Here is a 24,901-nt window from a genome sequence, read left to right as displayed (position 1 = left end):
TTCCCATAATGGGCACATTTGCACTTTGGGCAAAATGGCTTCTCCCCAGTCTTGGGAGGAGCGGGTCTCGGTGCTGGCTGACCCTGGGGTCGATTAACATGATGTCCCTGGGGCTTGAAGTGTCCCTGCTGACACTGCAGCCCAGTGAATGACCTCTTCCCATGATTCTGCTGCGGGCCATGAGATGTGAGCGGCCTCTTACTCTGCGCCTCAGCACTTATGTCCCTCAATGTCTGCTCAGACCTCAAAGATCGTCTGAGCGCTGAAGCATAGTCAGCTGGCTCCGCCATGAGTACATCTCGCCGGATAGTGGGTCGTAGCCCCACAATGAAGTGCTGGAGCTTCTCCGCCTCATCGTCCCCAATCAGAGGCAAAAAGTGGCAACCTCGCTAATTTCACCACAAACTCAGCCACCAATAAGTCTCCCTATCGCAGACTCAAAAAATCCATCTTCAAACGGGCTCTCACATCAGCAGTGAAATACTTCTCAAAGAAGAGTCTCCTAAACTCAGCCCAGGGCAGGGTAGCTATGTCTATTGTCTTCTCCACTCCCTCCCACCAGAGAGCAGCATCATCCTAGAGATGAAAGACAGCACATCGGACTCGATCCGGATCTCCCAACTGCATATAACGGAATATCACCTCAACCGAACGAATCCATCCCTTCGCTACCAGTGGGTCAGTGGTGCTAGCAAAGTCTTTCGGATTCATCTTCCTGAACTGCTCATAAACAGTCCCCAGTCCAGGCCTCGGAGCGTCCACATGTCTCTCCAGGATACGGGCTAAGCCCGCTAGTACCTGCGTCCCAACATCTCCAGCTGGTGGAGGTGGCGGAGGAGGAGGTGGCGGCTATGGATGTGGGGGACGTCCACGACGAGCGGCCATCTGTATGCAAGTTCAAATTCCCACAATCCAGTTTCATGCCTTAGAAAAGGTTTTCTTTAAGGGCAACTTGTAGATAACTCCTTAAATCAAACATAACTTTCAATTTACTCCCTATATTTGTCTTTCCAAAAATGCCCTTGTCGTTATTTTAATCATTATTATTTCTTGAATTATCAAATGTGGAATCGGATTCAAAATCTGATTCACTTGATTCATCAAGATAATAAATATTTTCATCGTCGGATGAAAATTCAATTGTTTCTACGGGATAGAATCTAATAGTATATATTTCTTCAAGAAGTTTAATTTTATTTTTCTTTTCGTTTCGTTTTGGATATTCATTCGCATAATGTCCTTCTTCGTTGCACAACCAACATGTGCAATTCTTTCCTTTACCCTTTGGGCAAGGTGGTTTTTTGTTATCAAACTTTTTATAAAATTTTTTTTTATAAAGTTTTCTGAAGAAATTCTTTTTAAATTTCTTTTTCTTATAGGGAATAAATTTTTTATTAAAAGATTTATAAGGTTTATTAAATTTATTCTGTTTCTGTCATTTTAAATATTTGTGTGACATGTTTGTTTTGCAACCGTATTCTTTTACTGTGAATTTCATTTTGTCACAACAAAGTTTATTGTTTTGTTTGTAGGATTTAGAGATTCTTTTATTTAGTGTTACTTTATGACATTTCTTTGTTATTATGTCTTTGATGAATTTAATAGCTCCTCCTAAAGTTTTAGCATAAGGACTAGTTAAAAATTCATCTTTACTGTGTATAGGTATATTAGGTATCTTATTAAAGATACTTAGTTTATAATGTTCCTTTTTATCAGCATCTATTAATTGATAATAGTTTGTTTTATAATCACAAATAAATTCTTCTAAGTAACATAAATTGCATAATTTAATATTATCTAATATAAAGATTGCTCTATTTTGTTCTATATTCTTAGCTACCAAATTAGCATCATTATTAGAAACTCCTAAAAATTCTTGGTACAAGACATCAACAAATAGTTCGAAATATCGATGTTCTGTCATTCCTTGTGGTAGATTAGTAATTACTAGGTTTTCAGCCCAAGTTCTTACTGCTTCTACCAGTGTCATTTTTATCATCCCATGAGTTAAAACTTGAATATTCTCACTTTTGTCTAATAATGGTGTTACACTACAAGAAAAACCGGAAACGACAACGGATATTATCCGTTGTCGTAAGGGTCGAAAAACCGTTGTACTTTTATGTGTTGTCGTAAGTATAACATACGACAACGGTTTATATCCGTTGTGGATTCCAACATATGACAACAGATATGCAACATTAAATATCCGTTGTCGTACGTTGTCTTTTACGACAGTTATAAACCGTTGTCTATGTTGGCATACGACAACATATTTGCAACCCTTTATATCCGTTGTCGTATGTTTAGAAATAACCACGTTTTAAAAATGATGTATTATCTACGTGTACGACAACACATATGCAACTTCTTATATCCGTTGTCGTTTGCTTATTATTCAACCACGTTTTAAAACCGTTGTCGTATGTTATTTTTAACAACAATTTATAACCATTGTCTTAAATTTTCTTTTCACAACAGTTATTATTCACAATGAATTCAAAAACCATTGTCTATTTTAATTAGTGGTATATACCCATGCAAAATAAAATATTTACTACATACATAAAATATGTGAAATAATATATATCTTCAAGTCTCAAAAGCTGTGACATACATCTAAATACTTTTGAAGAAATTGTAGCGCTAGTAATTTCGAACCCAACATGTCATGGAAGTTGTACAAAAAATATAGATCTACTTATCTGACCGAATTTACAAGTATTTTCGATCACGATTTTCAAAAACAGCTTCTCCTCAATTGTTAAGAGTTCGATCTTGAAACAAAGCGCTTCTCCTCAATTTCCCAAAACAGCTAGTTCATTCCACATTCCCAAAATAGCTAGTTCATTCCACGGCTTCATGCCCATGCCTGACATGACTTCCAGTCACCCGACAGCCAAAACTAAAAGTAACAGCAAATACCAAATAATGTTACAAGCCAATTACGAAATTAGGGCACATTAGTGTCCTATAACAGGCACATTTTAATACTTTACGTATTGTCATATTCAATTCATTTGCATACATTTTCAGACGTCAACACTGCATAAAATATCTTAGAGTTCCCTACAGAATTTGAGCATCTTGGCAACACAACCCCGTTCTGGCTCCAAAAGATCCAGACTCGGGTAAAACATCAATTTGAGGCGACTCCCTATGGGTAAAGCTTCTAATTTCTCAATTTCTTAAATTATCAATAATGTCGAAAACAAAAATTACATAAGATCCCCAAACAAAGAAGGGTTAGAAGAACAAATTACCTGTGTCAGAATGAAAAAGGCTCTCAGATTTAACTTGGCTACTCAAGCAACTCCCCATTACAATTCCCAAAAACAGCTTAAAAAAGACTGAATATTTCTGAACAGTAAACAGCTCAAAGAAACAGGCCAAAATTCCATAGCCCACCTCAAGATTTTCTTTCCAATCAGTAAATGCAAAAAAAACAACAAACTAGCTTAGCTCACAGGCCTGAATGAAGAAAAGAAACCACCATTACCATCCCCTGCAACCTTTCTCAATCAGCTGGTTTGATTGCGCTCTTAAGCCGTTCATAGCAAAGTTTAACCTATCTCAACTATTATCTAACAAAACATTTTCGGTTACGATCAAGCACAAGGAATTATATATCACAAACCAAATGCAATGATATCCTCATTCAGACATCATCATTTGGAGAACCATTTAAGAAGAACATACACGCTTTATTTTTCTTATCATGATAATCAAATAGACAGTAAAAAATTAAGTTGTGTAACATGGTAGCTAAAAATATTTTCCAAATGTAGATTTTTTTTTCCCGAAATACCCTTTAATCTGCAGTTAATTCAACAATATTTTTACAATACACGAAACGAAAAATCCAAGGAGATCACAAATTACCAAACAGGCGACCCAAAATGGCAAAATCTTCTTCTGTCTTGGACTCTTGGTGAGTATATAATAAGGAAAATATTGGAACGAGTTGATCTTTTCACATATTCGGAGTATGTTTTTTGATTAAAAAGAAAGCTGAAATATGCTGTCCCTTTGTCTCAGAAGCATCAGAAACTTTTGTTTTGTGACCATACCAGAAAATAAACAATTTTGTTTTTCTTTTTAAGGAAAAGAATCTCAACTCCCACAGAAAACAGAGAGAAACTACAACGGGATGAGTAAATAAATGCAAACCATGACTTTATAATGAACAAACAGATAAAAAAAAATATTAAAGAATTTTTAAGACCTTGGATTCATCAATTTCAGAGGGGGAGACAGGGGGACTGTCAGTTAGAGAGCCACAGCTCTGGCCTCCATTGAGAGGGCCAGTTTTGAACAAAACTTTGTTTAAAAATGCAAGATTTGAACCAAATTAATCTTGCATATAACCAAATTAAACAAAACACTTAAATATTAAACCAAGAAATCTTGGACATACAAACAAGAATACTCTGCCAACCGTCTTGTTATACCACTTCATAATTCAACAAACCTATAATGCCCAGCATGCAAATGGAAAATATTCTACAAGGAGCCTTGACTTGGCCAGTAGAAATAGCAACTAAGTGGACTCACCAATATTTATTATGTGAGCACAAACGACTAATAGCAACTAAGTGGCCAGTAGAAATAGCAACTAAGTGGACTCACCAATATTCTACATGCAAACGACAAAATCATCAGGTCCTGTAGGTCTTGGCATAAACATGCAGCTGGAGATTTAAATCTGATAAGCATAAAAGAATACTTAATTCACACTGACAGTCATAGGTAGAGTACCTTATCTGTAAAATTTCCGTTGTTCGTCCATAAATATACGTACCTAGTAATGAATATAATCTTGTACGCATTCCGCCCATTCGGAACGAACTTCATTAATTTCTTCCATTGAGTACTCTGTTTTCACGAACTTCAAACCACAAATAAATTATATTATTACACAAATAAATGTAAATGACTTTGGAAAAAAATAACAAGACAATTATTTGAGAAGATTTACTATAGCGAACAGTGAATGCTTTTCACTGTTAACATTTCCTTCAATAATATCTTTCATAAATCTCATCAGATAATAACCACATTGTTTTGCATCTGGTTGTCGAGGACCCTGTTTTCCCATATTGCCTGTTTTCTGCCTTTCCTTTCTTTGTTTGAATTAAACAATTTCAAGCTCTTTCATACATAATATTAACACATCAATGTTGAATCACATAATTAACTCCTCGATAAAGACAAAAATATGTACTCACATATTCACTACATATTTCCAGTCTTCATAACGATTACGATGACTCAGTGGATCCAAAAAATAAACCATCTCTATGTAAGGATCAATAACAGTGAGAATCCAATGAAACCTATGCGTAACAATATATTATTAGTGCATACATTTCCCTAAACACTTTCCAAAAATCAATTTCATATGATATTATAACATTTGCTTACCCAACATTAACTAGCACCAAAACTAGTTGATTTCTCGATGAACCACTCAACCTATCTGCCAAAACAGTCGCTCTTTCATTGAAGTGTTCAATTTTACCATTTCTGTCAAGGTTGGTCACAAATGGAATGAATTGGATGGTGTGTGGATTCATGAACCTATATTTCTCAACCTTGTTATCACTTTTCATCTTTCTGTAAAGATGCCTGCCATTATCAACAGAAAAATGTTATTATGCTGAATTAATTAAAGTATGTACAACGTATATGCTAAAAAAATTAAGGTATAAAAGTTCATGTTAATTGAACACCTACCAAATGTAAACAACCATACAATTGGCAGATACTGGCTCCAACTCATAAAAGGGAATGATGTCTTCAAGGTGCACAAGTAGTTCGTATTCTTCGTCAAACAAATCATGATCTAAATTGATTGATATATTATTTTCCTCATCAAGAGCATGCTTGCAGAAAAAATGCAACATATTCAAGGACTTCAGTACATGCGATGCCAAAACAGAACTACTTGTTTTCTTCACATTTTTCTTCTTTCCATGCTTCTAAAAATTGCAAATGTAGATGTATATGTTAGGTACAGTGCACTAAATTTTTTTGGACAAGTTAAGTCCAACTATAATATCATATTTACCTCATCCCGCATCAATACCAAGTGCACAGGCCAAGCCACGTGAGAACCTACAGCATCACCAATAGTATCACATTCATTTGGAATTGGGAATGGAAGCTGTGCTGATTTCTCCACAGCCTCATCAATGGCGATGCACATACAATTTACGGGCAATGGAACTCCATGAAGTAAGTTACCACCTCCATTGACATGAACAATTGTACCGTATGCAACTATAATATTAGATTCCAGTGTCAACGTAACCAACTTGCCCTATAAAACAAAGTTTCATCATGTTATAAAATGATTCAACTCCCGGGTGACATTCATTCAATTACATAATAATAGTAGCGTAGGCAATACCTGCAAGAAATCGCCTTTGCTCAGAATTTGAATGTCATCATCAATGAAAGTTTCATAATATGGGGCACTCTTTTCTGTTTTGATTTTGTCTTCATTCCTGAGATGTAACTTTACGGAGCAACTACCTTTCTCTTCAATCTCAGAGGCGCATGCACCATTTTTGAACATTTCTTCCAACTTTTTTATGCATTCGTCTTGATCTGCAAGGCGAGTAGATTGTTCTGAAATCAATAGTTTTGCCTCTGACAACTCCTTTTTATGTTGCATCAATAAGTGGCCATCACCAGTAGGACTCTTCCATAATGTACCAACATTAAAGTAGAAAGTTGGAGTTATATGACCTCCAACACCCCTGACACGTCCACCATGCTCTTCTGAATCAAGTACATTTGAAAGGATATCCTTTTTTGACCCTTCAAAGTGCAACTTACCATCCCGTTTTTTTTGCACATATTCATCCTGTCAAGCACAAGAAATTTTTTTTTACCAAAAACCAGTTTAGTTGAATAAATACTATTGGAATCATGTACTTATTACATACAATCTTTTCTATTTTCATTTTCAGATCATCTCCTTCAACTTCACCCTCCTTATTCACCAGTCCTTTCTTCCAAATAAGAGCCCGATTGACATCATCATCATCACATAATTCACTTGCCTTCAAACAAGATAAAAAATATCAAATGATTGACATTGTTATAGAAGATAGGTTAGGAAAAAAATACTTACTATTTCATCAGCAAATTGTGCATAACCTTTACGGGATAGCCGATGTGGGTATATGTTCTGCATTCTTCTCTTCTTTTGCTCAGCACTTAAGTTCTAGATAATTCTCCACATGTGTTAATGTATCGGTATATATAATAATGACATGTTAAATTGTATTTAAGAACTAATTAATAATCGATCTTACAATGAAGTCAACGGACATGCGAGTGATTACAAAGGAACTCCAATCATCCCGTGGAATACCGTAGCCACTTGGCGGTTCTTTCAACTCCTCTGGTTTATCAAGCTTCGAGAAAATGAACTTCTCAGTTAGATGCGCCTTGTATTGCCGCCACTTACTATTCGCTGAATGCAAACAGCCCTTCCTCCAGCTTGGGCTAATATTGTATGTTAGCTGTAAAGAAAAATATATATCAACCCATACATAACATTTAATTTATTTAAACTGTGAAATACTTCTTACTTACATTAACTGATTCCCATATTAATTCTTTAACATCACTTGGAACTTGCTTCCAAGTCTTGTAACTGATCTTAATCTTTTCTCGAGCGAGAACTCCTATATAACTCTGCATTTCAGCCGCAAACTCTCCTATTGGCTGTCCAATTTTATTGAACATTACATCCTTTCTAACTCCCTGCACCCTTTGCCTAACGACCTTATCCAAACGTGTACGTCCTCTAGAACTTCTTGTCATCTCGGTCTCAGTAGATTCCACTGGTTCTGCCTCATTGTTTTCAGCAGCTTTACCATTGTGATAACCCTTACGAAACTGTTCACGAGCTTCCATAGTGCCAGAAATTAGAAGATTATTCAATTCCAAATCAAACCTCAAGTTTCCCCAATGACAGTTCCTGCAAACGAAAAAAAGAGTGATAATGAAAACGAACTATAAATTTCAAGATAAAATACAAAGAAAATAGATTAACGAGATTTATATACTAAACAGTAAAAAAAGGATTTCAGTGGGTTACATTATGCATTGTCAACCCAAGTTCCATCACAATCTTCACGAATGCATGGTGGTTCATTTTCATCTTTTTCATCAACATCCAATGGTTCCATTGGTAGAAATCCTCTAGTAAAAGATTGATAATGAATTACAGAGTTTTCCAACACATCCTCAGATATGAATTCAATGTACTCCTTGGTAGGAGTAGTAAGTACAACATGCCATGTAGGATCTTGAGGATCTTCAATATAAAACACCTGCTTTGCTTGACTGGCTAAGATAAAAGAGTCAGATTTGAATCCAACTCTTTTCAAGTTCGCCAACGTAAAACCAAGATCATCAACTTTAATGCCGTTATTATTCTCAACCCAATTACATTTAAACATTGGAACTTGATATTTGTGGTAATCGAGTACCCATATCTCTTGAATGACTCCAAAAAAAATCATGTCTGACACAACTGGATGTTTGTCCTTTGCACTGGCAACTTGCATTGTTTTTGCAATTAAGCTTACTCCAGAGTTTTGAACAACTCGTGTATCATCACACTCTTTTGTATGATAAGTTACCCCATCAATCAGATAGCTAGAGTACTTTAACACTTGATTGCTAGGTCCACGGGCTATCCACTTCAATCTTTCTGATATTTGACAGGTGGAATGACCAACAACACTTCCAACCTACATTTCACAATGTGATAAATTTTATCACGAACTTCAAAACTTATATTTCAATGCTTATGACACTTACACGGTCACGTAACCAGTTAGCAAATGCGCGGTTGTGCTCATCTTGTAACCACTTTTTGGAATTAGCTTTATTGGGAAATTTTTCATTCAGAAATGTCATGTGTTCCCTAATAAAAAAAATAATTGTGTTTATGTTAACCAATAGATCAAAAAAGTTGAAAGAAATTACTAATAAGTTAGAGAAATTACTCGATATATGGATCAACGTCAACATCATTTTCCAACACATAGCGATGCACTTGATGCAACTCATCAAGGCTAGTGGAGTGCACTACGGCACCAGATAAAGGCCTAGTAAGTTGTAATTGGCGATGCCTTGTTGGGATCCTAATTGTATGAACATTAGACATGTAGTCGGAGCAAAATTCCACAGCCTCTTCAGCAACGTAACATTCGGCTATACACCCTTCAGGTCGATTGCGATTTCGCACATAGCCTTTCAAGATCTTCATGAATCTTTCAAATGGGTACATCTGCCTATACCAAACAGGTCCACACAATTTTACCTCCCGCACAAGATGGACAGTTAAATGAACCATTATATCGAAAAACGATGGTGGAAAATATTTTTCAAGCATACACAATAGGGTAACAATCTCTCTTTGCAGACCATCCAAATTTGAGACATCTATCACTTTATTGCATAAAACATTGAAGAACCCACACAACCGGATGATAGTATCTCTAACATGTTTAGGCAAGACATCGCGGATGGCGATTGGAAACAATTGTTGCATCAAAGTGTGGTAGTCATGTGACTTGAGGCCAACAAGTTTCAAGTCCTTCATTGACACCAGATTTTTAACATTAGAGGAGTAACCTGTCGGGACTTTCATTCCAAACAAAGAATTGCAAAGTTTTTTTTTCTCAGCCCTACTTAGTGTATAACAAGCTGCTGGCAAAAAAGTTCTATTCTCCTCCATCTTTGGTGCCAAATCAGTCCTCACATTCATCTCCACAAGGTCTAGTCTAGCGGCTACCCCATCCTTTGTTTTTCCTGGAACATTAAGTATCGTACCAATAAGAATTTCACAAACATTTTTTTCAATGTGCATCACATCAAGCACATGTCGAACATGTAGAAGTTTCCAATACTCTAGTTCAAAGAATATAGATTTTCTTTTCCAGCATGATTTTGTTTCCAACTCCTTGCGCTTAAGCTTCCCACTCATTTTTCCCGAACGATAGTTAATCTTATCAACTCTTTCCAACACTTCAAGCCCAGTTAATGGTTTTGGTGCGGGGTTAAACTCTTGTTTCCCATTAAAAGCTTTTTTTTGCCTTCGATTAGGATGATTTCTAGGAAGAAACCTTCGATGACCTGTATATGACATTTTTCTACTATGCTTCAACCTGGTCGAATATGTTTCTTCCCCACAGATAGGGCATGCTTGATATCCTTTCACAACACAACCTGACATGTTCCCATAAGCAGGAAAATCATTGATTGTCCATAGTAAGACAGCTCTGAGCGAGAAATATTCTTTCCGATATGCATCATATGCATCAACACCTATATCCCATAAGCATTTTAAGTCATCAACTAGAGGTGCTAAATAAACTTCAATATCATTTCCAGGTTGTTTGGGTCCAGAAATCAATAAAGTCAGCATCATAAATTTTCTATTCATACACAACCATGGAGGAAGGTTGTAAGTGATCATCACAACTGGCCAACAGCTATATGCAGAACTCATCAAACTATGGGGATTGATCCCATCTGCTGATATGGCCAATCTAAGATTTCTTGACTCCGATGCAAAATCCGGCCATTTGTGATCCACTACTTTCCAAGCCGGCGAATCAGCTGGATGACGCAAGTATCCATCACAAATTCTTTTATCAGCATGCCAAGTTAACTCTTTAGACACCTCTTTGTTCCGAAATAATCTTTGAAATCTTGGAATAGGTGGGAAGTACCAAAGAACCTTTGCAGGAATACCTTCATTCACCACAGAATTATTACCCAACTTCCACCTAAGCATACCGCAAATAGGACAATTGGACAAGTCCTCAAACTCTTTTCGGTACAAGATACAATCATTAGGGCAAGCATGTATTTTCACATAATTCATTCCTAATGCACTGAAGCTTTTCTTTGCATCATAGTAGGATAAAGGCAATTCATTGTGATCAGGAAGCATTTCTCCTAACAAACTAAGCAAGTCAGTGAAACTTTTATCGCTCCAACTATATTTTGCTTTCAAATTAAATAATTTCACAAGTGCTGTTAACTTTGTAAATTTTGTGCATCCAGAGTATAAAGGTTTCTCGGCATCTTCAAGTATCTTATGAAATTGGCTTGGATTCTCAGCATAGCTATCATATGCATCATGTACCATATCTATAGTTTCCTTGGTAAAATATTTGTGTTCATCTGGTCCTACTTGATCACTATCATTCATTGGGTTCTTGACCGTAGATCTTTCCCCGTGCCAAATCCATGTATGATATGTTAAATCCATGCCATTACAACACAAATGTGCCCTTATAGTGCGAACATCTTTCATCTGTAGATTACCACATCTTGTGCAGGGGCAAGGTATTTCATTTGGATCGTTGGCATTTTGCATTGCAAATTGCATAAAAGATTCTACCCCAGCCTCATATTCATGTGATAATCTGTTCTTTGACATCCAAGCTTTGTCCATTACTCATACAAATAAGCAACCAGCACTGAGTCTAATCCTTCAAAACTTAAAAAAAATTAATCAATGTTTTATCATTCTAGTTTGTTGAAGAAATATACCAGTTAACACTAATTTTCTAATCTTTATAATAAAATCCTTAAATATTGATCTAATCCACCAATCAACGGAGTCTGGAAAATTAAGGAAAGAACTGATTCTACTAAGCTGCAATATTTGAGTGAAAAGGAGCGAATTTCTCAGAAAAATAAATTTTATGATTTGATATTCAACCAGAAACATAATGAAAAATTGTGAAAAGAATTCAATGGCAAAGAAAACAGTACAAAACATTAATTCTCATAAAAATTTATCATTACTTCTTATTTGGTTGAGAAGATTGTTATTTTGAGATGAGGAATGCTATTTGTCAATTTAATGAACAAAATAGGAACATTCAGCTTAAATATTTCTATGAAAATATCATTTCTGGACATTAAAAATCACTTTATTTTAGTTATATTTTATTTGATGATGCTAATATAATAATAATTTTGTTTTTTTCAGTTTAGGCGTATTTTAATTAATTAAAAATACATAAATTTAATTTAACAATTAAGTTTCAATTTAATTTAATTTAATTTTTTAATATGTGATTCAAAAAAATAAAAAATATCCCATACAATGTAATTAACCCAGTCTCACTGTGAAACCATAGGAAAATTGCTTTCAAGATTTATGAGATTCGTACAACTCTGATCTGGAATATATAATTGGGAGGACAATTATCGGGCCGGGGTGAATAAATTATCAGTTGCAAAAAAGCTCTGGACAAATGAATCTTCGCTGTCACTTTTTGGGTTTTATATATCTTGCATGTGTTGGAGCGACGAAAAGCATTAAAGATTCTTGAAACACCATTTCAATTCATGTCCCTACGCCTCTTTCATTTTCATTCAAATCATGTTTCCAAACTTGTCCCACAAAATAAGACCACAGCCATCAAGGTTCTAATGCCACGTTATAGCTCAATTCTCTCGTCTTCTTAGTTTTCAGATACAATTTTTTTATCTAACATCATCATATTTCAAAAATCAAAAATAAGAAATAAAGAAGAGGATTGTCTTACCAGCAGTATACCACAGGCAAGATTCACAGATCAGTTCCCATCCACAGAGACATTGGCACTGAAGTTATCTAACACAGCTGGAAATAATCCTGTATCAATTTAGAACACGCACCATTATGGCCAAGAAAACACACAGAGAAGTTATCTAACACAGCTGGAAATAATCGCTATTTTATGCAAATATTTCCACCTTTTTCTTTCATGGATACCTTGAGTACTGTTGCATTCAAAATATAAATGATTTGTTAATGACAGCTAGCAAACCATCAAATGTAAAAATCAGAACATATCTTAGAAACATAAAGATTCAACACATACCATAGAAGAGATCTGTTATCTAAATCTTGCTTTGGCACATCACGGCCACGCATTGTCACCAAATCTAGAAAAATAGCTTTGTTCTCACAGCATATGACAAGAAAATGACGTCTTTTTGTGGATGGTGCAGGGGAATTGAAAGCTGAAGTTAGATTATTGATAGCTGATGGAGCTTCAGCAGCAGCAGAACGATTACGCCAATTTTGCCAATAGCAAACATCATCATCGTAAAAGCTAACCTGTTTGACACTTGAACCATGTGCAATGATATCAGGCTCAGGCCAAAGAAGTCACAACAGTATTAAAATCTAGGCACTGATAAATACCTTCCACCTCGTATAGCTTCAGTGGGTTTTCCTCTAAGCTCTAACATTTACAACAAATGGAAAATAAACATCACTGGAGTGTTCACACAATAAACTCATTTTAAAATTTAGTTTTTCCCACACATCCATTTTCTTACAAAACTCACATCATTAAAAAAAAATACTTCATTCTCGTAACAAAATCCACTAGTACACCATTCAACAGACAGAATACTTGCTATAGACCAAACTGTCTCCTCCATAAAGGAATGGCAATGTCATAAGATACCCCCTAAACACTGCCAGCTAATATAAAAATTCTCGATATTATGTTTAAAAAAAAAAGTATCCAAACAAGATAAAGTAAAATAAATAGGGTCAAACCAGATCAGTTGAAACCCGATAGTCATCAATAAAAACAGCAGAAAATGTATATGTCCATGACCATAACCTAAACACGTATAAATTCCAGGGTACTACCAAAAGAAGAAAAGGGAATTTTTCCAAATAGGTTCTCCATTAAGCAGTCTGGATTCTTTCTAAACTTTGGCAGGAATCAAAAGAATCATTTATGAACACAAAAACACATCCAATGTCACACAACAGAATTAAAAAAATATCATATAAATAAGAATGGGGAAAAAGACAAAGGATTCAAGTCATCGGAAAATTACAAGCCTTTGGCCATGGATTCATCAAGAAAACAGGATTTTCTAACCAAGGAAAGGCATACAGAGGCCCATGCACATACATATATCCTCACTAGCATAGATATTTAACAAAAAGGAAAAAAAATCAAATTAAACGAATTCAAACAAGACTTGCCAAAATCTAAATATAAAAGAGTATATTGTTTAAATTTGACAGCAAAAAATTCTAAATTTAATATATAAAAGAGAATATTATTTAAATTTGACAGCAAAAACTTTTTAATTTAATATACCAAAATAAAAACCAATAAGCCACCTTTATTTCGTACAGTCTTATCAACTTAAAGAGTAAAGTCTCCACCATGACAAAACAATGGACATATCAAATGACAACAAAATCTCCAGCATCGTTTATGGTCACTCAAGCACACCCAAAAAAATTTCATGGATCCTACCTTGTTTAACTCAGCCAAAGTAAGCACAGTCAGCTGCTTCAGCTTTAGGACTTGATCAGGAACCAATTGTGGAAGACGGTGTGCATCACCTGCGTGACAGAATTCTCTACAAACTCATCCACGAAGAGAAGAAACTCCCTTGAAAAAGGTATAAATAGAACTACCATTGCTTTAAGTCACTATAAGTTATGAGTATGCCTATTTGCAAAAGATTAAATAGAGTTACAACAAGAAGAAAGATTCTTATTGCCTATAAACACCCAACGACATATTTCTAAGAATCAAATTGCAACTCCAGAAGGTAAAATTTCTTTTGCAAATGCAGTACAAGCATTAACTGCTGTGTAGAATGCCAGATTCTATAAAACTTGATCAATTATTATTGTAGATAAGGCAATGAATCTCTGAAATTGGTAGTTGGGTGGTAGCTCTATTTAAACCTTTTACAAATAGGCATATTCATACTTACATAAAGATTCAGCTTTATCGTAGATATACTCAACGAGGTAGCTCGATTCGCTGTAAATTCCTGCTAACAAAACAAATCAAAAACAGTTATGCAAGAAATCCGTATTAAAATTATTTCATTTCATCACACAAAATTCAGAAAATGCTCACGGTAGATTGAAATCGTGACTGCCTCGGGGAAATATTTGGAAACCCTAGAGAATCATAAACGACAACTACATCTCATTCTCAGTGTCGCTTCTTTATCTGAGTTTTTTGGCTTATTTTCAATGAGAGTAAAGAACAAATATTATGTGCTTCGTCTATGCTACGAACATTTCGACATTCGGAGGTGCCCAAACAAGAAGGAACCAAAAAAAAATAAAAAATCCCAAACAGATGAGCTAATGAAAGAACCCGAAAAAAAAAACACAAAACACAGTCTTGTTTTTCACCCTTTTCTCGACATTCACCGAAAACCCAAACAAAAATAAATCTAGACCCTCAACATCTACTAAAAATACCATGAAGCATGAGCCCGAAGCAAGAGAAGAAAGCAACGAAACTTACACAGTGAAAGTCGCGACAATGAAGCTCCGATCCAAGCTTTAAACTCACGATTGAAGTCACGATTAGCGTTGCCAAGGCTTGGGCTAGATGCAAAGAGGTCGGACAACCATTTTTCGGCGATCGATCGGCGCCAGAGGTGAGCTGGGTTGAAGGGGGCGAAGGGTTTGGCTAGGGATTGGGTTTCTCTCGTTTCTTCTTAAGGCAGACGTGTAGTACTATGGGTTATTATATGTATTATATTTTTTAAAATAGTATTATATTTTTTAAAATATTAAAAATAAATAAATAAATAAATAAATAACAACGACAACAGATTACAAAATCTGTTGTCTTAGACCTTCAAAAAAACTCTCATAGACAATGGTTAATTAAAACCGTTGTCGTAGATCATAAAAAACCCGCTCATTGACAACGGTTTTTAAAAACCGTTGTCTTTGAACAATATAAGACAACGGATTTTTAAAAACCGTTGTCATTTTTATTAAAAATACGGTCAACGACAACGGTTTTTGTAAAAACCATTGTTAAAGGCCAAAAGACAACAGTTTGTGTATAAAACCGTTGTCTTTTTAGTGTTGTTAATTAGCATATTTGTTGTAGTGTTAATTGAATTTGTACTGATAGTTCATTTGCCCAATGATCTATCTTTGATTTTCTTTCTTTGGCTGTTGAAAAACCTAAATCTAAGATATTCTATTTCACAAATCCTGATGTTTTTGATTCTCTAAGAATATCTCTAACATCTTTATAAGATCCAGAGTATTGGTCTATGTTATATTTAAATTCTTCATCATCTCTTCCACCACTACCTTCTACATTCGTTCGTAGATTTAATCGTGGTCTAGAATCATCTTCAGATTCTGATTCTGAAATATCCATATTTCTGTATTGTTCTTAGTCCTGATGTGAATGATATAATTCTTCTGTATTTACTCCTATTTGTTCAAAATCAGATGAGTCGGTTTCAATAAACATCTCCATACTTATGTTTGCCATAACTAAGGGGATTTTTATACCATGATTCAATTTTGAATGGTGGTTCTTCTTCCATTTTTTCTTTTTCCTTTATCTATTGGAAGAACTTCCTTAAGATAGTTTAATATTTCATTACTATGTCTTTCTTGTTCAATTATTAATCTAGTCGTTGCTAAATCAATATATTCTTTGAAATTCTTCTCTAATTCTTGTATTGATAGATTGATCTTATTAATATTATTTTCTAAATCTCTTAGATCTTTTTTTAATTTTATTAAGGGCGTCATTGCGATGAGGTTGACTCATTAACAATAGCTTGTTTAATTTTAAGAGTATTTTGATTCATGGTTCCAATCTTATCAAGAATATCTTCATCATTTCTAGAAAATGATAATGATCTTCTTGGTACAGACTGTTTTGTGATTTGGAGGTCATCTAAACTCCATCTTTTATAGGGATTTATTTCTTCAATAAATGCTTTTCGAGGGTGTTCAATTCTTGTAACATTCTTTCAACAGAAATATATAGTTGGTTTTGTTGAAATTATTCCTGTTTGAGAATTATTACTTATTGCTAAACCGACAACATAGTTTATATTGATCGGATGGTTTTCTGTTAACATAAGATTATTTCTATAAAAGTAATAATCTAATGTTAAAACGTCATTTATGTTTTTATCAAAAAGAGATATATTGTATTGTGGATAAATACAAAATTTCATCTTTTTGTAACATAAATTTCCTTCAATTTTTCCAAGGATAGAATCCTCGAAATTACGTATTCTTTTGTCACGAACTGTTATTTCAATTGGTGTATCTATTCCTTCTTGGTAGTGAGCTGATATTATTATTTCAATTCCTCCGATATGAACATATTTCAGTTCAGATCGTTCTTTTTCACTGTCTTTTGCCATGATGGTATTAATATCTTGAGTTGTTAATAACTTCAGAGTATTAGACCTTGATTCGTTATTTATTTTATAAGATCGTTCTTTTGTACGAATCGAATAATAAATTAATTTTTTTCTGGGATTAATAAAATTTGAATTCTTACTTGGTATTCCTGGTTGGTCTATTAGATTTGTTTTTGAATTAGAAAACCCTGTTTTCTGTATTTCAGCAAACTTACTTTGATTGAATATAATATTCAAATTATACTCTTGGTTTTCTTCAGATTCATCGATCTGACTGTTTTGATTTGGAATTGTTACTTCTGTCATTTTAACAGATGATAGAACTTCTTAATTTTCTTAAGGCTATTAAAAGCCTTTTTGTTAAATCTATCTGTTCTAATAAATTCTGAAAATCTTCGAAATTATCAATTGAAGATTGATAATTTTTAAGATGTTTCAAATTGTTTTCACAATTTTTTATATCAAAATTTATATTTTGAGAATATAAATTAAAGATATTCATTTTTGTATTTTCATACATTTTCCATTTAGTAAAAATTGTTATTTTTATTATTTTGTTTTTGTTGATCGAATTTCGATAACAAAGTTTGTTCTTATTCATAACATATTGTTATGTCTTCAATTTCATCGTTTTCAGAAATTTGAATTATCATTTTCCAGTTGCTTGAAAAATGTTCTTTTTTATGATTTTTGAAATAAAAGGTTTGGAGATCTTTTATTTTATTCCATAATTGATCTATTTGACGTAAATCTTTTAGTAAGATTATTTTATCAAATAAATTTTTAATCTCAATATCTAAAGTTAATCTAGGCATTAATAATCTGCTTTATTTAAGCTCTGATACCAGGTTGCGGAATTCTTAAAATTCTTATGAATTCTCTTATTCATGGATTTACAGATCTGATTAAATTCTTAAAATTCTTATGAATTTTCTTATTCATGGATTTACAGATCTGATTCATTGATTTACAGATCTGATTCATTTATAACAGATAAATGTTTTCATATTAGTTTGGTTCCATTCATGGGTTATTAATACAAACTTTAGTTGATAAATTGATTCAAATATGGTTAAATCAGAAGTATTTAAACGATATTCATGAAATGTATCATATTCATGATCATCTTCTATTTGGAACCAGTTTTTTATTATTAATCTACCATTTCTTATAAAGGATGATGACATGATTAATGTATTTTGACTATTTCTTTGAATTAAGGGCTGCAGGAGGTTTAGGAAGGTTACCTTGTTTGAATGAATCTTGGTTTTGAGCAGAGGAAAAATCCTTGCTTTCCCTTAACGATCACTTGATCAACTGGTACTTGCTCTATGGATCTCCAGGTTTACTCTAGCCATGAATATTCAATGGTTGGTTTCCAACCTTATCCTCCTTACGCCTTGCTTGTTTAGTTATTAGCCATAAGGATTATTTTGTTTCTGATTTTATGTTTCTTAGTTTCTGATAGTTTTCATACGTCTTGTATGAACTAGATTGTAAGAAACTTTAAGAAGAGAGATGTAACGCCCGGAATTATTTAATTTTAATCCGAGAATAATTAATTTTGGAATATTTGGAGTTTTGATTTAAATTCTAATATTCTTAAATTGATTAGGATTGAAAATGAATGAAATGAGAAGCTGAGGACTAAATTGCAATTTTTGAATAGTTGAGGGGCTAAAGTGCAATTATTATTGAAGTTATCAAAATTTGGAAGTGAATACTCAGCATGCACGTGTGATTCACAAATTTCATCAAAAAAAAAAAGAAACCGAGAGAAGGATCAAGGAATAGCTTCACCATTTTCTTCATCTTCAAATTGAGATATCTTTTGATCCGGGTATCCGTTTTTGATTCCAAAAGATGTTCTGGAATTCTTGCAAGAAGACCTTCAATTTGATGTAAGTTTTCTCTTAATTCATCAGGGTTTGAGAATTCGGAAATGGTAGTTATCAAATTTGTGTTGTGAGTTGAGGTTGATGAGCTTCTAAACTTGTTTTATTGAAGTTGGGTTGAGGAATGATTGTTGTATCATGTTCTTATGATTTCCCAGCTATGATTTGATTTATATACCTGCTGATATGTTGAGGATTATGTTGGTTTTGAAGCTTATACAACTGATATTGTTATAGTTGCATTTGGGATTGCCGAGTTTATACCGATATGCCGACGAACTTTTGATTTGAATTTTTTTGCTATCTTATGTTTGGGCTGATATTGAGATGAGCTTAAGATGATGTTCTTTGGCAATTATGTTGTGGTTTCAGCTTATAAACAGGACACATCGACTTGATAATCTTGATTTCGAAACCGATAGAAGAAAGCACAAGGTTGGTAGCCTTGACGTTTGAGTTGAAAATTGAGCAGATTTTGGATTAGGCTTATGGTTGATACTTGTACAGATTTTGACAAGCTTGAAGACACCATAACCCTCACATTTGAAAGGTAAAAGTTGACTACTACTTGAATGGGATTATAACTCGAGATGGTTTGTATCGAGTTTCCTAAATCACATACTTATTTGCTTAATTGCTTTTCTATGCTCTTCTATGATGTATTGAATAAGTATTAGATGTTAATGAATGCTCTTGTGATGATATATATTGCATTCATCTTGAAATAATTATTCTTTGATTTTGAAATGAACGGAAACGTTCGAATAGACGATTTGAGGGATAATATATGTATGACCTGGGTGGTTGACGTAGCCTAGCGTCTGAAATGCATATGTAGTGGCTTCAAAGTCTAGAGAAGTAAGATAAGTAGCCTCACCTCGATTGGGTGTGTCGGTGGTTTAGCTATGATATCTTCTTCTCGGGATCCCAATCGACGAGATAAGAGATGAACCTTGTTTTAAAACATGCATTGTCTTTATTTATATCATGAGTTTGATATATGTTTTATATGCATGTTTAGTTTCTTTTACTGGGAAATCTATTTCTCACCGGAGTTATCCGCCTATTGTTGTGTTGTATGTGTCATGGCAATAGGCGGGAGTGGAACCGGGCAAAAGCGAACTTGAAGAATAAGGGATAAGAAGAATAGCGTGATGATCCGAGTTTAGATGGTTTGAGTGAGCTGTCAATGAAAGTGTTGAATGTCATAAACATGATTATGTTATAGCTACTTGTACCAAGATTTGCTGATAATAAGTTGTTGTCTTGTTTATGTATATAGGATTTGGAAAGATGTGTAAATCCTTGAGACAACATGTTGTTGTAGCTTAATGTTTTTACTATCATAATGAATCTTCTATGGTTCATGTGTTTATATTGAGATGATTTTAAGGCATTGTGATGATTCAATTCTATCAACTTTATCATGTGAGAATGCATGTTGGCTTATGATATTTGAATAGGTTTTGTATGAGTTGATATTGGATGAAAAATGCATGAAGGAACTCATTTTTGACAGCAAAAGTTCTTCTGTTATTTTTCTGGAAAATGCTCTCGCTCGATCGGTGAATTATCAGGATCGAGCGAGGCCATTATTTTAGGGACAGAAAACTTGAAGATTGTGGCTCGCTCGATCGGTGAATTGTTGCAGATTGAGCGAGGCCACCATTTTTTTGCACCCGAGAGTTGAGCGGAGGGGCTCGCTCGATCGGTGGATTTTCACCGATCGAGCGAGGTGCTCATTTGTCAAAAAAAAAAAAAAATTTTTTTTTTTTACTTTGTTTAGTCTTTGATTCCTTGACTATTACTTATGATGATTTGATTAAATGAGAGATTAGAACTCGGGTCGTCACAACAGGTGGTATCAGAGCAAGAAAGTTCTGGACTAAGATAGATAGCGAGTGGGGTAGATCGAGTCTTCTTCCTTACTTGTTTATTATGCTATGATTTATTACATGCTTGACTTACATGGTATAAATGCTAGCATATTTTACTTTCAAGTATTTTATTACATGATGTTGTATTTATTTTATTTGAAAGTCTGATTGATAATGATTAAAGATGCATGCTTATTGCACTATCTGACATGATACAAGCATGTGATCTGTTGTTTACGACATGCTACCTGATTATCTGAGTTGATTGGAAGCATGTGCTATCTGAATACCTCGATTATTTATTTACGAGTGAATCAGAACCGAGTCTTGATCAGAGGTAAGATGATCAGAGGAGGACTGAAATAGATTTGATGATTCTGGTATCCTAACCCTGTTGATAATCAGATATGTCTCGATGACCAGGCCGACCTCCTCTCAGACCACAGGTTCTTACTCCTAGGCCAGAGAAGACAGTGCATCCTCTTCCTGAACAAACAGTGGTACCTCCGACAGTGCCTCAAGTTACTGCAATTCCGAGTAATGAACAGGGAAGTACTTCTCGAGATATGACTGATATGTCAGCTACTCCGATAGAAACACTGCTCAAACGTTTTCAATCATACCATCCGCCTACACTGAAAAGTACTGAGAATGCAGTCGAATGTGAAGGATGGCTTGATGATATGGAGATGGTGTTTGATTCACTTGACTATGGTGATGAGCGGAGAGTCAGACTGATTGGGCACCAACTGCATGAGGTTGCGAAGAGCTGGTGGTTCACGACTAAGAAGGCTCTGGAGCGTAGAGGAACAGTACTCACCTGGACAGTCTTCAAAACTGAATTCTATCAACGATTCTTTCTGGTGTCTTACCGCAAAGATAAGGGTGCAGAGTTTGATAATTTGAAGCAGGGAAATTTGAATATTGAAGATTATGTTGCAAAATTCTCTACATTGCTACGTTTTGCTCCACACGTTGTTGACAGTGATGAGGCTATGGCTGATCAGTTCATTAATGGACTGAATCCAGAGGTATTTACTTTGGTGAACACAAGGCGACCAAATACATTTGCTGATGCCTTGAACAGTGCCAAAGGAGCAGAAGCTGGTTTGATACAACAGCGAGGAGCTTTGTATTCTGTTCAACCTCCGAGACAACCACAATCTGCAGCTTCAATCTCACAACAACCTCCTCGGTTTGAAAGTGGTGGCAGTAGCAGTGGCAAGAAGAAATTTTGGCAAGCTCGAGGAAAGCACTTTAAGATATCTGGGAGCAGTTCTTCGAGTTTGAGTGGGTCAAAACCGAAGTCTGGCATGGTTTGTAATAGTTGTGGTGGAAGTCATCCGACTGATCAGTGCCGAGGCGTATTTGGGAATTGCCATATATGCCATCAGCCAGGAGATTTTGCGAGAGTGTGTCCTCAGAGAGGTTCCGGACAGTCACGAGGTACAGAGTCATCACGATCAGTGGCTCAACCTGGCAGGCAAGCCTCATCTGTCCATTCCTTCCAACCACCACACCAACAGCAACAACCAAGGCCAGGAGGAAGTCAGACAGGTAGCCAGCCTTCGAGACAACAGGCTCATGTCTTTGCATTGACAGAGGAACAGGCACAAGGAGCACCGGATGATGTTATTGCAGGTAACTGCTCTCTTTATGGTTATCCTGCCTATGTATTGATAGATACAGGTGCATCCCATACATTTATCTCTGAAGTACCTGAGGTTGGACCTGACATGATTTGAGATATGACAGAACAGGTGAAGCTTATTCAGAAAAGAATGAATACAGCTCAGGACAGACAAGCGAAGTATGCCAATATTCGACGTCGACCTTTGTCTTTTGAACAGGGGGATCATGTATTTCTGAAGATTTCTCCATTCAGAGGCACCGTACGATTTGGCAAGCGAGGGAAATTGTCTCCACGCTACATTGGTCCGTATGAAATTCTGGAGAAAATAGGCAATCTTGCCTATCGAATAGCTCTTCCTCCGGCTTTATCTGGAATACATGATGTATTTCATGTATCGATGCTTCAAAAATATCTTGCTGATGAATCTCATGTACTTCAATCTGATGAGGCTGAACTCGACGAGACTTTGAGTTATTTCGAAAAGCCAATTCAGATTCTTGATCGTAAGGAGAAGCAACTTCGAACGAAGACTATTCCGCTTGTGAAAGTTCAGTGGAGTCATCATGGTATTGAAGAAGCTACTTGGGAGACAGAATCAGATATGCGACAACGATTTCCAGAGATGTTTCAATGATGTGAGTCTCCTTTAGTCTTTCTGTTCTTTCTATTATATGATCTGTTGATACTACTTGAGATTTCGAGGACGAAATCGTGTCTTAGTGGGGGAGAATTGTAACGCCCGGAATTATTTAATTTTAATTCGAGAATAATTAATTTGGGAATATTTGGAGTTTTGATTTAAATTCTAATATTCTTAAATTGATTAGGATTGAAATTGAATGAAATGAGAAGCTAAGGACGAAATTGCAATTTTTGAATAGTTGAGGGGCTAAAGTGCAATTATTATTGAAGTTATCAGAATTTGGAAGTGAATACTCAGCATGGACGTGTGATTCACATATTTCATCAGAAAAAAAAAAGAAACCGAGAGAACGATCAAGGAATAGCTTCACCATTTTCTTCATCTTCAAATTGAGATATCTTTTGATCCGGGTATCCGTTTTTTATTCCGAAAGATGTTCTGGAATCCTTGCAAGAAGACCTTCGATTTGATGTAAGTTTTCTCTTAATTCATCAGGGTTTGAGAATTCGGAAATGGTAGTTATCAGATTTGTGTTGTGAGTTGAGGTTGATGAGCTTCTAAACTTGTTTTATTGAAGTTGGGTTGAGGAATGATTGTTGTATCATGTTCTTATGATTTTCCAGCTATGATTTGATTTATATACCTGCTGATATGTTGAGGATTATGTTGGTTTTGAAGCTTATACAACTGATATTGTTATAGTTGCATTCGGGATTGCCGAGTTTATACCGATATGCCGACGAACTTTTGATTTGAAGTGTTTTGCTATCTTATGTTTGGGCTGATATTGAGATGAGCTTAAGCTGATGTTCTTTGGCAATTATGTTGTGGTTTCATCTTATAAACAAGACGCATCGACTTGATAATCTTGACTTCAAAACCGATAGAAGAAAGCACAAGGTTGGTAGCGTTTTGCCTTGACGTTTGAGTTGAAAATTGAGTAGATTTTGGATTAGGCTTATGGTTATACTTGTACAGATTTTGACAAGCTTGAAGACACCATAACCCTCACATTTGAAAGGTAAAAGTAGACTACTACTTGAATGGGATTATAACTCGAGATAGTTTGTATCGAGTTCCCTAAATCACATACTTATTTTCTTAATTGCTTTTCTATGCTCTTCTATGATTTATTGAATAAGTATTAGATGTTAATGAATGCTCTTGTGATGATATATATTGCATTCATCTTGAAAGACTTATTCTTTGATTTTGAAATGAACGGAAACGTTCGAATAGACGATTTGAGGGATTATATATGTATGGCCTGGGTGGTTGACATAGCCTAGCGTCTGAAATGCATATGTAGTGGCTTCAAAGTCTAGAGAAGTAAGATAAGTAGCCTCACCTCGATTGGGTGTGTCGGTGGTTTAGCTATGATATCTTCTTCTCGGGATCCCAACCGACGAGATAAGAGATGAACCTTGTTTTAAAACATTCATTGTCTTTATTTATATCATGAGTTTGATATATGTTTTATATGCATGTTTAGTTGCTTTTACTGGGAAATCTATTTCTCACCGGAGTTATCCGGCTATTGTTGTGTTGTATGTGTCATGGCAATAGGCGGGAGTGGAACCGGGCAAAAGCGAACTTGAAGAATAAGGGATAAGAAGAATAG

The 24,901-nt window shown here is 35.0% G+C and overlaps 2 protein-coding genes across 5 annotated transcripts; both read right to left on the bottom strand.

Moving 5' to 3' along the window:
* Nucleotides 1-2,619: 2,619 nt before the first annotated feature.
* LOC140874852 (uncharacterized) lies at nt 2,620-17,623 on the bottom strand. Of its 4 annotated transcripts, XM_073278298.1 has the most exons (17): nt 15,345-17,623; nt 14,797-14,856; nt 14,328-14,416; nt 13,234-13,283; nt 12,918-13,028; nt 12,600-12,688; nt 7,609-7,996; nt 7,326-7,535; nt 7,142-7,234; nt 6,954-7,070; nt 6,413-6,871; nt 6,071-6,322; nt 5,737-5,981; nt 5,425-5,628; nt 4,802-4,888; nt 4,630-4,705; nt 2,620-2,905 (listed from the first exon to the last, which is right to left on the bottom strand). In XM_073278298.1, exons 7-15 carry the CDS (start codon nt 7,930-7,932, stop codon nt 4,882-4,884), a joined length of 1,911 nt encoding a protein of 636 aa, XP_073134399.1. In that variant the 5' UTR covers nt 7,933-7,996; nt 12,600-12,688; nt 12,918-13,028; nt 13,234-13,283; nt 14,328-14,416; nt 14,797-14,856; nt 15,345-17,623; the 3' UTR covers nt 2,620-2,905; nt 4,630-4,705; nt 4,802-4,881. The 4 variants fall into 4 exon arrangements, with proteins under 4 accessions (XP_073134399.1, XP_073134400.1, XP_073134398.1 ...); XM_073278299.1 differs by lacking the exon at nt 13,234-13,283 and having other exon boundaries at nt 12,918-13,166; nt 14,797-14,859; XM_073278297.1 differs by lacking the exon at nt 13,234-13,283 and having other exon boundaries at nt 12,918-13,166.
* Nucleotides 7,967-11,494, bottom strand: LOC140861638 (uncharacterized). Its single transcript, XM_073264662.1, has 4 exons — nt 9,033-11,494; nt 8,845-8,950; nt 8,133-8,774; nt 7,967-7,996 (listed from the first exon to the last, which is right to left on the bottom strand). The coding sequence occupies exons 1-4, from the start codon at nt 11,492-11,494 to the stop codon at nt 7,967-7,969; spliced, it is 3,240 nt and encodes a 1,079-aa protein (XP_073120763.1).
* Nucleotides 17,624-24,901: the final 7,278 nt, after the last annotated feature.

The sequence above is a fragment of the Henckelia pumila genome, chromosome 1 (genome assembly GCF_033568475.1).
Source record: "Henckelia pumila isolate YLH828 chromosome 1, ASM3356847v2, whole genome shotgun sequence".
NCBI classification, from domain to species: Eukaryota; Viridiplantae; Streptophyta; class Magnoliopsida; order Lamiales; family Gesneriaceae; genus Henckelia; species Henckelia pumila.
The sequence above is the reverse complement of the archived record's forward strand: the minus strand, read 5'-3'. Positions and strand labels throughout refer to the sequence as shown.

What these genes read in the sequence shown, in the direction of transcription:
- LOC140874852 (XM_073278299.1), bottom strand. Translation starts at nt 7,932, where the DNA reads ATGGAAGCTCGTGAACAGTTTCGTAAGGGTTATCACAATGGTAAAGCT. An exon ending in GCAAAGGCGATTTCTTGCAG is followed by an intron (nt 6,323 to 6,412) that starts GTATTGCCTACG and finishes TTTGTTTTATAG; the next exon opens with GGCAAGTTGGTTACGTTGAC. An exon ending in TGGTATTGATGCGGGATGAG is followed by an intron (nt 5,982 to 6,070) that starts GTAAATATGATA and finishes TGCAATTTTTAG; the next exon opens with AAGCATGGAAAGAAGAAAAA.
- LOC140861638 (XM_073264662.1), bottom strand. Translation starts at nt 11,494, where the DNA reads ATGGACAAAGCTTGGATGTCAAAGAACAGATTATCACATGAATATGAG. An exon ending in GACGTTGATCCATATATCGA is followed by an intron (nt 8,951 to 9,032) that starts GTAATTTCTCTA and finishes TTTTTTTATTAG; the next exon opens with GGAACACATGACATTTCTGA. An exon ending in CTAACTGGTTACGTGACCGT is followed by an intron (nt 8,775 to 8,844) that starts GTAAGTGTCATA and finishes TGTGAAATGTAG; the next exon opens with GTTGGAAGTGTTGTTGGTCA.